The sequence below is a fragment of the Haliotis cracherodii genome, unplaced genomic scaffold, assembly GCF_022045235.1.
Source record: "Haliotis cracherodii isolate W230 unplaced genomic scaffold, xgHalCrac1.p SCAF_4, whole genome shotgun sequence".
Taxonomy (NCBI): Eukaryota; Metazoa; Mollusca; class Gastropoda; order Lepetellida; family Haliotidae; genus Haliotis; species Haliotis cracherodii.
Genome location: NW_027266297.1, coordinates 14,085,538 through 14,100,628, shown reverse-complemented (window position 1 = coordinate 14,100,628; position 15,091 = coordinate 14,085,538). Strand labels below are relative to the sequence as shown.

The following is a 15,091-nucleotide window of genomic DNA, read 5'->3' as shown; positions in this document are numbered from 1 at the left end:
CTTCGTTACCCACCAGCCAGTGCAGGTAAGGGAGGTAACCTACTCCACTGGCTCATCCAGCAACCTGGTGGTAAAAGTGTCGATACATCGAAGGTAGGTTCCGAGTTTGATTCCCTTCATGGATTCAATTTAGAAAAATCCTTTTCTTACTCTTGGGACACTGCTATAGCATTACAAGAACAGAACTGATGCCTTAGTAAGCTTCGTAACCAAATTCTGCTATTCATGCAGCCAATCACAGTGACAAGAAAAAATGCAGTTATCATTAGAATCAAACCCCAGACCTCTGTGTAAAACGAGAACACACTTTCCACTGGGCTCCTGTGATATGAATAAGAAACATCTACAGTGATGAAAGAAAACAAACTTCCATTGATTGTAAAATATGTATTTACAAAAAAATAAATGTTTTGCTTGCATTCAAGTTATCCTTACAAAGCTGTCAATACACACATAAAGAAAATACACTATTATTTACATCACAAACAGGACTTAAACCAGTTATTATTTTGAAATGAATAATTAAAACATACATCTTTTCATAGTACATAAACTACATCTTTATACATAGGAAAACAATTCCAATTTTAAAATTGATTTTTTTTAACAGTTATAATATTGCTATAAGCCCCATTGCACTTAACATGCAAAGTTGGTCGCAACATTCCATTGTGTTACACAGCACACAATAAAATCAATACTAACAATCAGGTCCAGACACCTGAGTGGGTGTTGGAGGGAGATTAAACAAAATTCCCACTATCAAACTTGGGATTTTAAATCCCGTGTGAAGTGACGCGTTAAAGTATATGGCCCATGAAGATCCAGGGCATTAAAAGGCGACTATGCATGTCGTAAAAGGCGACTAACGGGATGGGGTGGTCAGGCTCGCTGACTTGGTTGATGCTTGTCATCGATCCCAATTGCGTGGATCGATGCTGATGATGTCAGTCACTGGATGGTCTGGTCCAGACTCGATTAATTTACAGACCGCCGTCATATAGCTGGAATATTGCTGAGTGCTGCAAAAAACAACAAACCAATCAACCAACGTTAATGTATATACAGTACTGGTTTGTTCCACCACTGCACAAGTGGATTCAAAACTTAGTCAATTTCACACATGCAACACTATTCTCAATATAACAAAAATAATAACAATACAATTTGTATTGTGTGAGGAACTGAACATCGAAGACAAGCTCACAGCACAGAGTTAAAGTCACAAAAAACATGGTTCAAAGTAATTTAAACATAAAATACTTATACTTAATACGAATACTCATGACAACTACGAGCACACAGATATATATAATATACAAGACAATTAGTATTTATAGTTCATAAAAAACCTCCTTTAGCTGAGGTTCAGGTTAACATAAGTTTGTGACGACTTCATTCTGTAACTTCTGTTGAAGCTGTCATAACAAATCATCTGAGGTCATTATACAAATATCTTCAACAGATGATGTCACAGGTGGTTTCAAAGATCAGGGAGTGCGGCATTAAAAAAATAAATTCATAAACAGACAGATGAAACAACTCTGTTAATCTCATGCTGTTTATTTGTTGTTTAATGCTGCACTATTCCAGCTACATTCAGGGCTAATCTCAGGAAGAAAGAGTGAGTGAGTTGGGATTAACGCCGCTTTTTTCTTTGTCTTCCAGTTATATCATGGCATGTCAGCTTAATGTAGGAGGAAAGCCCGAAGTGATGCAGGTCACAGACGTTTACCACTTCGGTGAAACCCACGAGCACGGGTATGGTGCTGACAAACCTAGAAACATAATCGGGGCGAACCAGGATTAGAACCCATAATCATAGGTTTCTGGCGCGCTCAAGGGATGCAACTCTGTAAAGCGAATCGCGGCGCCTTAGATGACTGGGACACCCGTGCCCCCCCACCCCCCCGGAAGAAAGATGATAGGCTTATTGAGTACCAGACCTAACTATTTTCTTGTTTTTAAACATCACTCATGTATATTTAGAATGTTCTTGTGTTAAAGAATTCTGGGACAAATATAATGCTTTCATAAATGTTATTTTCGGACATGTTTTCATTACTAAACAAGATATCTATTTTGGAGATACAAACAACATCTTATTAAATCACTTATTGATATTTGCAAAAAGACACATTTACGTAACACATATTAAAGGAGAAAAATCATATTTTAAGTCATACAGAAATATACTGAAAGATATTTACCATGAGGAATTGTCCAAAATGAAACGGAACAATAATTTCTTTCACTTAAAAATGGAGTTTAATGGAGAAAACCATAACGCAGATGGATTAGCTTCCTTAATCTATATCTCTTACAATTATTACAATGTATCAAAGGTGAATCTACTGTCATATCACTTCCTGTTCATTTTTCTCATTATAATTAACATGTAATTTGATGCCTCCTATGATCATGATGATACGATGACTATGTACCCTCTGGAATGAATAAAAACAAATTAAATTTTTTCTTCTTCATATTTTATAGATGTTCTCAGGAAATTTGTTAATACCGGGGTACACATATGGCTGAAATCTTATTATCAGGGTTAAAGTGACGTTTTCTATATGAAAAAGTACTTTTTGAAAGAGTACTAACAAATACATCAAACATTATATATTTGATATTTTTAAATTTTGCAATTGGGGATAAACTTGACCACTAAAATACAAAACTCTGTGCTTATATTACATACTGAAATATTCATATTGAAATTTCAAAAATAAAATCCAATGTTTGTCAAACTGTGAAGTAAAAAATATATATTATGCAAGTTGATTTGCTAACTGCAATAAAAGTAAATTCAATAAGATCACATGTAAATATTATTATTAAAAAATATCACATCAAAATGTAACTGTATAAAATGGCATTTGACTGGTTGTTCAAACAATGGACAGTGGTAGTGTCACCCTGCAGACAAGCATGGCTACTGAAGTACAAGCTTGAGCAATTTGAGACTTCTCACATCAGGAACGCACCAATAAGGGCAAAATATGTAGGTATATCTAGGGTAAGTGACATATTCTTGTCCTGTATTTATTATATTATACATACATATCTATACTATCTGTCTATTATGGGGCAAAATGCATTACACTGTATATAATAATAGAAACTGGTACTCTGTTTGTATAAGGTGGAACATAGTATATACCGGTAGTCAAAAACAAATTGACCGTGTACTCAAAGTGAACACTTTCTTGATAATGCATCTTTTCTTAACTTGGTCTACTGAATGAATGAGATAATACTGTCTTACGCTGCATCAACAATTTTCCGGGTATCCGTGGCTGAATGCACATACCTAAAATAATGAAATGTTAAAAATAAAATAAATCTGAAGAGCAACAATCTCTGTCGAATGCGACTTATCTGTGGATCAGGAATAATAATTGTGCATTCAACAAGTTTAACGGCAATACTGATGAGACAGGAGACCGATGAGACTGCTGGCATACTCAGATAACCTTTACTTGAAAACAAGTAAAAGTAAAATGTCTTTCATTTATTGTTTTCCACCAACCAAACCAGATTTTTCCCAAATGGATCTATAAACCAAGAAATATAAAGATTGGGCCTCAATGTATTTCTGAAAAGCTGAATCATGAAAATGAAAAAAAAGCAATCACTTCTCTTCCACAGCTTGTGGTAGAAACGAAGAATCTTTGAACAAGGTATGACATAGGGCTGGGACAACACCAAATTTACTTCCCCAGTACCCGACCCCCTTTTACCTGACACTACCTGGATACCTGCTGTAGGTCTCAAGTTGGCTACAAAATGTCCAACTGAGAATTGTTTAACAGGAGCCCTGGCAAAAAATACTTAGATACATACCTTAAGCAATCTGTTCATGCATACATAGAGCTGACCGAAGCTTTATCTACGCAAACATACAAACATCAGAAGGAATGCGTGCATAGTTAGAAGGAAATGCGAACATTAAGCGAATTGTTGTGTAACATGGAGTTAGATTGTCATTGTCATCAAACAATATATCACATGACGGGTAACTCGAGTACCTAGTCCTTCTCAGGACCCACCCGACCCGAGTACCCAAGTTACCCGTCCCAGTCCCAGTATGACAGTTATCTAGTGGAAAACCTTTGATTGGATGCCAAATGCCCAGTGCACCGATTGAATCAAAAGGCTGACTTGAGGACACTACATGCTCAGTCTCATTAAAATCAGATCTTAGTTCTGGCCATTGCTAAACAAAGATCTGAGGACATCCCATCAAGGTCACGTCAGAACGACCTTTCATCTGACCAATCAAAGCGTTGCTTACTAGGTCATGAAAGTGAGTCGGAATGTGTATTCTAATCATGCATCCTTGAAAACGTTAACATGGGGTATTCCGAACGACAGTTATGGCCCGTACGACTGATTCCGTCAAAATTATTGTCTATCTCTTGCTTCCTTGGGAATTTTAATCAAGAACTGCTTCAACATATTTTTCAAACGTTGTCTGAAAATGGAAGTCTCCAAGTTGAAACGAGTGCCGTAAAGCTCGAGAAAGCTGCTTTCTAATTGGCTGATGTTGACTTCTTGTTTGTTGTTTCGGTGGTTGGTCAAAGTTCGCTAAAGGTCATTCTGACGTGACCCATAATGGGATGTCCTCAGATCTTTGTTTAGCGGCAGCGAGAACTTAGATCTGATTTTAAAGAGATTGCTACATGCTTACCTCAAGAATCATTCATCCTCCAAAACAAACAAACCACTTAATACTATCCACATAACTCACAACATCTGAAACTTAGGGAACATTTAAGCAACACACGCTTCATGCTCCTTTGTGTACATATCTATGAGACAGCAAGGCCACATTGCCAGTGTGCTCAGGTCATTGACAATAAACAATATGGACCCTCTGCCTATACTTCTGCTTCCTAACCCATGATTTTCACAGGCAATGGATCACTTGACCAAGAAAAGGTCTGATTCAGTCTGCTCCCCACGGAGCTCAGAATGTGGAGTGGAGCAGATGGTGAGTGGAGCCAATGTAGAGGGAGAATGACACATGCCTGACATACCTGACAAGCAAATATGCCACCATTATGATGAATGCATCACTGCACAGACTGGTCTCATCAAATAATCAACCACAAGGCAACAGGTAATGTCATCCATTGCTATGCTGCTGCTGCTACTGCTACTGTTGCTGCTGCTGCTGCAGGCACTGATGTCAAAGTCACAACTTTTGTAGAAACTGCTGGACAGTCATGTACTCCTGTTAAAAGGGATAAAATGACAATCACAAAAAGCACAGACTAACACTTAGTCTCGGAAAATATATATTTTTGATACTCCACTTAGATTGATAAGGAGCCCCAGTGAGATGGGAGATTCAGAACCTGTGGAAAATCTAGACTTGCTTCATTTAGGGCTATTGCATTTACAGGAAGGGCTGGGCGGAAGGGAAAATAATATGGTTGAGGGACTCGGAGACTGACTGTCAAATTTCAGAGTTACCTGTAGATTGGTGAAGAGGAACGATCGGGCAATGTAGAGCTTCTTCTCCAGCTTGTCATACTTCCACAGATGCAGCACCCGACCTAGGGGAGACAACTCATGTAATACTTGTTGAACACCCAACCTAGGGCAGACAACTCATGTACTACAGTGGAGCACCTGACCTAGGGCAGACAACTCATGTAATACTTGTTCTTATTGCATGATTAGTAGTGATATTGCCTGAATCACTGCACCATGGAACGCCAGATCCTAACAATAGACTTTACAAAATGTGTATATAATTGTTCATGCAACATAATAGAAATGCAATGGGACTGAAATGCATTGAGGATAAAACATCTGAGCTCAACAAAAAACCTTTTCATTTCTTTGTTTTGTTTGTTGTTTAACGCTGCATTCAGCAATATTCCACCTATATGACGGTGAGCTGTAAATAATCGAGTCAGGACCACGCATCAACCCACGCAATTGGGATAGGATGACATGCATCAACCAAGTCACCGAGCCTGACCCCCCGGTCCCGTTAGTCGCCTCTTACGACAAGCATAGTCGCCTCTTATGACAAGCATAGTCGCCTTTTACAGCAAGCATGGGTTACTGATGACTATTCTACCCCGCATCTTCACGGGTCATTTCTACCTAATCATGATAATATGCAATGAGACCAAAGCCATGAGGCAACTGACAAGCAATATCATCATGTTCTATAAGCATGCTAACCATTATCAAGGAACCATTGTCTTATTACCCAGAACTTGGATCACAGATCCAACTACTCCAACTTTTTAACATACGGGGCAAAACATAATATTTAGCTTTTTTTCTGCTGACCATATATGCTGAAATTTCCTAACCTTTAATGCAGCAGGTATGAAGCAAAGTGCAGACTAACCTTCCTACTATCATTCAGCATCATAGTCTGACAGTGTTTATAAATAGTGTGACCCAAACTTGACCATCACTAAACAAGTAGGGGCGGTGGGGTAGTCTAGTGGTTAAAGAGTTTGCTCATCACTTCAAAGACCCGGGTTCGATGCCCCACATGGGTACAATGTGTGAAGCCCATTTCTGGTCTCCTAACAAAATGGGTTAATCTATATCTTATTGCTCCAGGACAGGCGTATTACACAATAACTTACAGTTTCAATATTCATCTAAACAGGATATAAAGGTGAAATGGGTCCGGAATAAAATCATACTGCTGCACCCAAGACTTGCCCCTAGAGTTTATATAGATTCTGCATACTATATTTTTTTTAATCACTGCTTGCTAAGAAAACAGCTTTAGAGCTCTCATATGGTTCAGTGTTGGGATCACAGGCTTAATCAATCATATATGTTTGTTTGTGACACTTTAGGTTTGTTTTCATAATTTCATGTGTCTCATGACCTGACTGTCCCTAGCATTTTTATTTTATTTTTTAGCACTTTTACAATAATTAAGAAACAATTTTTTCCCACAAAAGAGGTCATGAGGTGCATAAAATCAAGTTTACTGACAGTTTGGTAACCTAAACAAAAACAAAATAAAACCTCCTTCCCTATTTATCCGAAACAAATAATGCGAAACTTAATCAAAGGGCAGCAGTAGTTTTTGACAAGTGGGAATGGTAGTTTAAATATTAAAGTCCCAGCTGAGAAAAGAAATTTTGATGAGTGAATGAGTTGGTGTTTATGACACTTTGAAGAATATTCCAGCCATAATATGGCACCAATGAGTGTTTGTTTGTCTTTTGTTTAATGCCACACTCAGTATTTTAGCTATATGACAGCAGCCTGTAAATAATACAAGACAATCCAGTGATTCATGCCTTACAGTACATTGACATGCCATCAGACTAATTACCAAGTCTTATCATCCGATCCATTAAATTGCCTCTTATGACCAGCATATGTTGCTAGGGAAGTCTAGCCCGGAATCCCAACTGGGGGCACCAATAATGAGTATCACACATAGCAACAGTATTGGGAAACAAACTCGAGTTTTCAGTGCGACCAGGAAATGCTTGAAACACTCGGCTACCCAACTGCATCTTTGTTTCGTCTCATCATACCTGGGACAGTCTGTGAGTAGCTCCCCTGATCGTCAGCTATGAAAAAATCCCCTTCTCCACAACTGATCTGATCATGTTTGAGTGAGTTTATCAGCAGATCCTCGAAAAGTGGCTTAAACAAGGCGGTTCCTGTCGGATTCCACTCTTCAGTGTGGAAGACACAATTGCTGCGACGAATTGGGAAGAAATGGTTGTTTCCTAGTGAAACATAAATCATATTCAAGTTATATAATTTTACAAACCTTCAAAATAAACAATATTAAAATTTATTCTTACAAACAGAATTCAAATACCGTATTCGACGTAATAAGCGCCCAGGGCGCTCTCAAAATTACAAATAATTATTAGAATATTATTTTGGTGGGAAAAAACAGAGTGGAAAGATAAATTTCGTGGTTTATGCTGACGGCCTGAACTGTTTATATACTGTTTAATTGCCCATAATTAAGGGTGCATATAACACACGAGTGCGTATTATACACAAATAAATAAGTCTTGTGTACATTGATCAATCGGAAGGGGTGCTAATTGAGATTGTTCACTTGCCAATATATTAGCAAATATCGCCGTGGGCGCTTATTAGAGCGGGGCGCTTATTACGTCGAATACGGTACTTGTCACTTGGTTTTCCTCCCCTGATATTCTCTGGCCAACCCTCCCCATCGTCATGGGTCTGTATGTATCACACACTGAACTCCTTCATCACCCCATCATCCCGAGGCAAGGGACTGTGACTGACTGTAAATGTCCAGTTTCCCCTTGCTGAACTGTGCTGGAATTTCTGGTTTCGATCCTAGCGCCACCAGTGGCTATTAATAGTTACGTCCCTTCTACGTCCCTCCTATTGACCAATCAGATTCCACCTCTCATATCACTTGCATTTGCTTCAAACAAAAATGGCAGCGCCCAGTCAATACAATCTGATTGATAGGGGTGTCACGATAAATCGAAATATCAATATATCGCTATTGGTAAGCAATAAAAGTCGATAAATCGATTGTTTCCATTATATCTTAGCTGGACTAATGAGTCTATGCATAGTCCAATCAAAATATCACAATGAAACAGACATCCAGTTCGGAAACTGCCATGCAAATTTAAGTCGATTGCAAGATTTGCAAAGCATGTGTACCGCAATTTATCATCAACATATATATTCCGAATCTTTTCATGTGTATAATCAAGGTTCTCAAGTGATTTGACAGACATATGTATTCTCAGGTGATGGCATCTTCCAGAGGTAAAATCAAAATCGAGTAACGAAAACGGTGCAGATTTCGCTCGATTGCAGGATTTGCAAAGCATGTGTACCACCAACTGGGCGTCAACAGATATTTTCCTAATATTTTCATGTTTTTAATGAAGGTGCTCACATGACTTGATGCACCTTACCAAGTAAGACCTGTTTTATTACAATAGATCTTAATTATCGGTCAGATCGTCTTGACTGGGCATCGCCATTTGTTTGAAGCAAATGCAAGTGATATGAGAGGCGGAATCTGATTGGTCAATAGGAGGGACATAGAAAGAACATAACTTGCTCTAGCCACGATTGAGCCCAGAAATTACAACCTAGTTTGGCTGTCAATGTCAGCCAACCAGAGGGTTCACACTATGTTCATAGAATGAGTCGGTTTTATTTGACACCTATGAAACATAAATGACCTCATTTCAGAGGTACAAACCCAGGGAGTGTTCAGATGAACTGCCCCTAATTCTCTCCAGATCACACTCCACATTTCTGTCTTGCCCATCCTCCCCTCATTTCATCCAGCCAACCCACACATATTTCTCTCCATCTCACCCTCTATTGTTTTGCTCCTGACATCTTAAACTCTCTCCATCTTTTCCTCAATCTCATTAAAATCAGATCTAATGCCGCTAAACAAAGACCTGAGGAAATCCCATTACGGGTCACGTCAGAACGACCTTTCGCGAACTTAGACTGACCACTGAAATGATAAGCAAGATGTCGACATCAGCCAATTAGAAAGCAGCTTTCTCGAGCTTCACAGCACTCGTTTTAACTTAGCAACTTCCATTTCAGACTATGCTTGAAAAATATGTTGACAAAATTCTCGATTAAAATTTTGAAAAGGAACATTCCAGAATGTCTAATATATGTTTGAGATTGGATGGCAGTGCTTCCCACATACTGTGCAACGCCTCCTTCATTCAAAAGTTTATCCCACGGAAGTGAGAGATAATTTTGACTGTCCGAATCCGTCGTACGGGCCGTAACTCTTGTTCGGAATACCCCGTGTTAACATTTTCTAGGTTGCATGATTAGAAAACACATTCCGACTGTCACTTTCATGATCTGGTAACTGAGGCTTTGATTGGTCGGATGAAAGGTCGTTCTGACGTGACCCGTAAAGGGATGTCCTCAGATCTTTGTTTAGCGATAGCGAGAACTAAGATCAAATTTTAATGAGATTGTCTTTTCCTACACATATCAATCTATAGTGACATAATCCTACTGTTTTAAGGCCTACATTTATTGAGAAATCACAGATTGTCAAGATCGTTGAAATTTTGTTGGAATAAATGCCATATTTCCCGAATGTGTCTTCCTTTGATGTTTATCAACATTTTGAAGAACCTCTCATGAGGTAGTGTTTACATCACTAAAGATCTATAAACATCTTCTTAATATGCATCTAATGTTGATTATTGAAACGTTAAAGGTCACAATGTTTTTACATGAAAATTCCATTAAGAAATTTTAACCTGCAAGCTCACATATCATGTTTAGTAATATGCCACCGGGGCAGGTATTGAAAGGGTCTTCAATCTTACATGTCCCGAACTTCAGTTTCTTTCTCTCACCCGCTGTCATCGAATTCATTTCACACAATTACTGTTTTGCTTCACTATAAGATATCTCAGTGTTTTTTTAATCTTTCTGGTATTTTTTGCAATTAGACGGTTCGTAGTTAGATTTTGGTTTGGTGAAACCTTCAGCAAGGGCTTTTCCCAATCAAATCCTCAGTTGTGTTTTAACTGTAACATATCTCACTGGCTCACCCTCCCCTATATGTTCGAGCTTGAAAACATTTATTCCTTTGAGAAAATACAGCCCATAACCATGGCAACAGTTAATCTAGCCTTGCAACTCATATTCCTACCTGTAATCATTCCGTTGCTGTTTTTGTCACAGGAATCGTTCACCTGGCAGTCATAGTCCTCTAATCTGCGTCGTTTACCTGCGATGTGGCTGTTGTTTACCTCAGCTATCATGCATCGTTGGTTGGCCATGTCACATCCTCCTCCCTTCCCTCACCTTACCTCATCTAAAACACAAACATCTCTCCAGTCACATCATCATCCACTTTCAGGGCCCTTTGTTTCCATATCTTTGCCCCACATAAGGATATTTTCATCACAGCTGCAGAAATATTATATTGAAAACACAGTTCAACATCTTAATAATATGATCCAGGCCATGCATATACTCCTTCAGGGCCATACTCTCCCACCAGGAAAACCTAACAATGGAAAGTGTAATTTCAGGGTTATATTCCCCCCTTCAAAAGTTCAAGGTTACAAGTCATTATAGGCTATAGAAGTGGGCCATGTTATAACACCTACTATTTTGGGTGAGGGTCTTTGTTAGATGGGATATCCATTGTTCATAGACCCCATGGTCTGTTTTACATGAGTGACTCAAATATTTGTGGTAGGTTGTCCTTGTAGGCTGTCAGTTAGCCAGGAAGTAACCAGCTGGTGACCATTATATTAGGCAACATCCATTTAATTATTACGTTTACTGACTTCAGACAAAAGCTACAAAGAGCAAAAATATTATATTGGTAGAAAAGGTTTTAATTTATTTTATTTCATCTGTCTTTGATGAATTGATAAATAATAAACATACAATTACAAAACTCATATCAATATTTTTGGATAATTATCAAATATATAAAACGTCAACAACCAGTCTAAATTTTGTGCCCGAACAGATTCTATTGGACATAAATGGCAAAATGGCAGTAAAACTGATATGAAAAGATCACAGAAAATCAGTTATGACACAAGATGTTAGTGAAGAGGGTAGCACTTGCCACTCACACAAAGTTATTATTTTATTGTTGCTGATGCTACACAGCAGTACTCGACCATGTGACCACGGCCTGCAAATCCAATGACATGACAGCTCATCTACTCATTATGTTGACACCAAAAACAACTGGGTCAACACAATATCCCATTGCAAACGTCTTTGGATCAGTTTTCCTGTTTGCAGCAAGGCGTCATGACTTCATGACTGCCACCACATTCAGAAATGACCTGCGGAACCACAGAGGCATTTACGTTTCATACGTCTCAACCCTACAGGTCTCCGGTCTGGGACGGCATGTATTCGCATCCCACTGACTTGACATCACAGGAAGGCACATTTGGATTGGGCTGAAATCACATCAATTGGAGATACCAGGACTGAGCTTCAGAACTTTTCCCTGATGAATCATTCGCTCGTCACGCTGAAGACCGGAGGTCAATTACCGAGAGGTGTACAATGTGGGATGCCCATTTCTGGTGTCCTCCACTGTGATATAGCAGGAATATTGCTAAAAGCAGCGTAAAACCATACTCACTCACTCACTGATGAATCGAGATACTGTCAGACTTCACAGATCGTTGTGCCCGAGACAAGGAGAAAGATTTCAGGATTCCAAAGTAGCTGAACATGACCACTATGGAGGGGGCTCAATCATGATTTGGGGTGGGTTCAGTAGAGCTGGAAGAACCGATCTCCATGTCCTACAGCAGGGCACGATGACAGGTGTGCACTTAAGGGATGACATTCTGGACGTGTACTTGAGACTGCATGTTGGTGCAATTGGACCAGACTTCATCCTCATGGACGATAAAGCATCACCTCATCATGCCGGGTTCGCTGATGACTACTTAGAGCAGGAGACCACATGTGAGTGGCCAGCCCTGTCACCAGACCTCAACCCTATTGAACACAAGTGAAACGAGCTGCAGATCACCCTCTCAAGACACCCTGTCCTTCCAGCAACTCCACAGGAACTCAGCAATGCTCTTACTGAAGAGTGGAACAATCTTCCTTTGGCAACACTCCAAACACTTATTGGGAACATGAGACGCCGGTGGCACATGACAACAGACTTTTGTTCATTAAACATGTCTTCAAGCAATATCATCAGAAGCAAACAATTTGACCTATTACCTTTTAAAGTGGTGATCCTTAGCAAACTTTGAGTAGTATACCTGCAGCCAGGATTTTACCTTGACTTCCAAAACTGGGGGTCCAGGGGACCAATAATGAATTTCAAGGGTCCTTACAGTAATATTATGAGGCCCCTATGAAGTAACAAAAGTAACAGAATGGTGTAGTGTACTGTACATCACATTAATTTACAGGATCTTTATATTTCATGGGGGAAGCACCATCTGCCTTCCATTCTCTACATTAGTGCATACCGGACACATATTTCTGCATCATGCAAAACCCTGCCTGTAGCTCCCTTAATAACAAATATTATACTTCTGGTCCGATTACTTTGGCTCTCGGTTTTACCTGATCACATACTTGATAATAGCAAGTTGGAAACAAGGGTGCTAGCTCCTACAAACATGTGACACAAACACACCTAGGAGTGGCTCAGGGAACAAAGAAGCAGAACTACCTTAAGTCACTCAAAATCTTTCAACGACCCAGAGTTTTACCTTGACTAACAAAAGTGGGGTTCCAGGGCACCCCAATAATAAATTTGTAGGGTCCTTGCAGGCAATATGAAGGTCCAGTGAAGTGATGAAATGGTGTAGCATACTGTACGTTTCGATAATTACTTTAGAGCCTGGAATTAATCATTGATCATCTGGACAGTGGTCATGATTGATAGATGAAATGACAGATGTCCATAACTGCTCTTGATGCGCTATAGCTACAATGACACAGCATATTCTTTTTCTGCGTCTATTCACTATATTTATGCATATAGGTACGCATATTTGTGCATCTCGTAAAACCCTGTAGCCCCAACCCAAGGATATGTAGTAGTGCATGACACTGAGAGTAAATTTGAGTGACAAGTATCTCAACGACATTCCCAAGGGCTACACATATCAACAAATCAACCAAACATTAACATCTGCTAAAAGATACATCATTTCTAATTTGGATTTTGAACAAGGCACATGAGGTTTCCTGTTACGTTTACCTTGAAAAGTATTTTATTTATTTTCTACCAAGAAAAAATTGCAGACTGTTTGTGTTGGCAAAGATACTGAGTGAGTGAGTGAGTATGGTTTAATGCCGCTTTTAGCAATATTCCAGCAATATCACGGCGGTGGACACCAGAAATGGGCTTCACACATTGTACCCATGTCGGGAATCGAACCCGGGTCTTCGGTTTGACGAGCGAACGCTTTAACCACAAGGCTACCCGACCGCCCCCGAAGATACTGAGTGAAGAAACATGGGTTGAGTTCAATATTTTTATTAGTTGTACTGAATTCAGGAAACCCCAATAATGGTCCCTTAAACAAAGTAGGTCAATGTACATACTCAAATATTTGGTGGTTCGATCTCCAGCCACATCATACCCCCCCCCCAAAAACAATTAAAAGATGGTGCTTTTTGTTACCCTGCCTGGGGGTCGTTGCTTCGATCACCAGCTGCAACATATTAAAACCGTTAAAAGATGGTACTCTTTGTTACCCTGCCTAGGGGTCAGAATTAAGGGGATAAAACAAGGACTGGTCTGTTGCAGGAGTCAGTATACTGTGTGTGAGTGTCTGAGTGGAGTATCCATGTTAAAACTGGGGCATGGTATTGCAGTGGGCTATTATTTTGAAAATTGCCATTAGTCTGGACTAGTACTAACAGCCACACACACACGCACGCATGCATGTACATGCACAATCCCAATAAAAACAGATACTAGTTCTCGCTACCACAAACAAAGATCTGTGGACATCCCATTAAGGGTCACGTCAGAACGACCTTTCATCCGACCAATGAAAACGTCCCTTACCAGATCATGAAAGTGATGGTCGGAATGTGATTTCTAAACACGGGGTATTCGGAACGACAGTTACATGCTTTACAACTGAATCCATACAATCTAGACCATCCATTAGCCATTCCAGAATGTTCTTTTGTTCAGGTTTCAAATTTCTAATTGAGAATTTGTCAAAATATGTTTCGAAGCGTAGTCACCAATTTGAAATTAGTGCTTTAAAGCACGAGAAAGCTGCCTTCTGATTGGCTAATGTCGACTTCTGGTCAGTCATTGCATTGGTCGGTCAAAGCTCTCGCAAGGTCGGTCTGACGTGACCCGTAATGGGGTGTGCTCAAATATTTGTTAGCAGTAACGAGAACTAAGATCTGATTTTAATGAGATCGGTACATGCACATCGCGACATAAATGCAATAATCTTGAATGCGACATTAAACCCCACCCTACTTCACTTCACCTCACCATTGCTCACCTCAGCAGTAAAGCTGTAAGTCTTTCTGATGACCTGAGTGTAATGACGGCATGGAAGACATACTTCACATTGTCCACAGCTGGTCT

At 39.5% G+C, this 15,091-nt stretch overlaps 1 protein-coding gene across 7 annotated transcripts in view; it reads right to left on the bottom strand.

Annotated features, from left to right (window-relative positions):
- Window positions 1-419: 419 nt before the first annotated feature.
- Window positions 420-15,091, bottom strand: part of LOC139478783 (uncharacterized) — a 33,370-nt gene continuing 18,698 nt past the window's right edge. For 4 of the 7 annotated variants that reach the window (XM_071261404.1, XM_071261406.1, XM_071261408.1 and 1 more), the window contains exons 2-5: window positions 10,670-10,834; window positions 7,542-7,739; window positions 5,485-5,567; window positions 420-5,242 (exon numbers count right to left, since the gene is read on the bottom strand). In XM_071261404.1, the coding sequence (XP_071117505.1) occupies window positions 5,204-5,242; window positions 5,485-5,567; window positions 7,542-7,739; window positions 10,670-10,799 (450 nt within the window). In that variant the 5' untranslated portion in view covers window positions 10,800-10,834 and the 3' untranslated portion in view covers window positions 420-5,203. Of the gene's footprint in view, window positions 5,243-5,484; window positions 5,568-7,541; window positions 7,740-10,669; window positions 10,835-15,005; window positions 15,039-15,091 lie in introns of those variants that run through there. The other 3 variants (XR_011654327.1, XR_011654328.1, XM_071261407.1) reach the window with 3 other exon arrangements.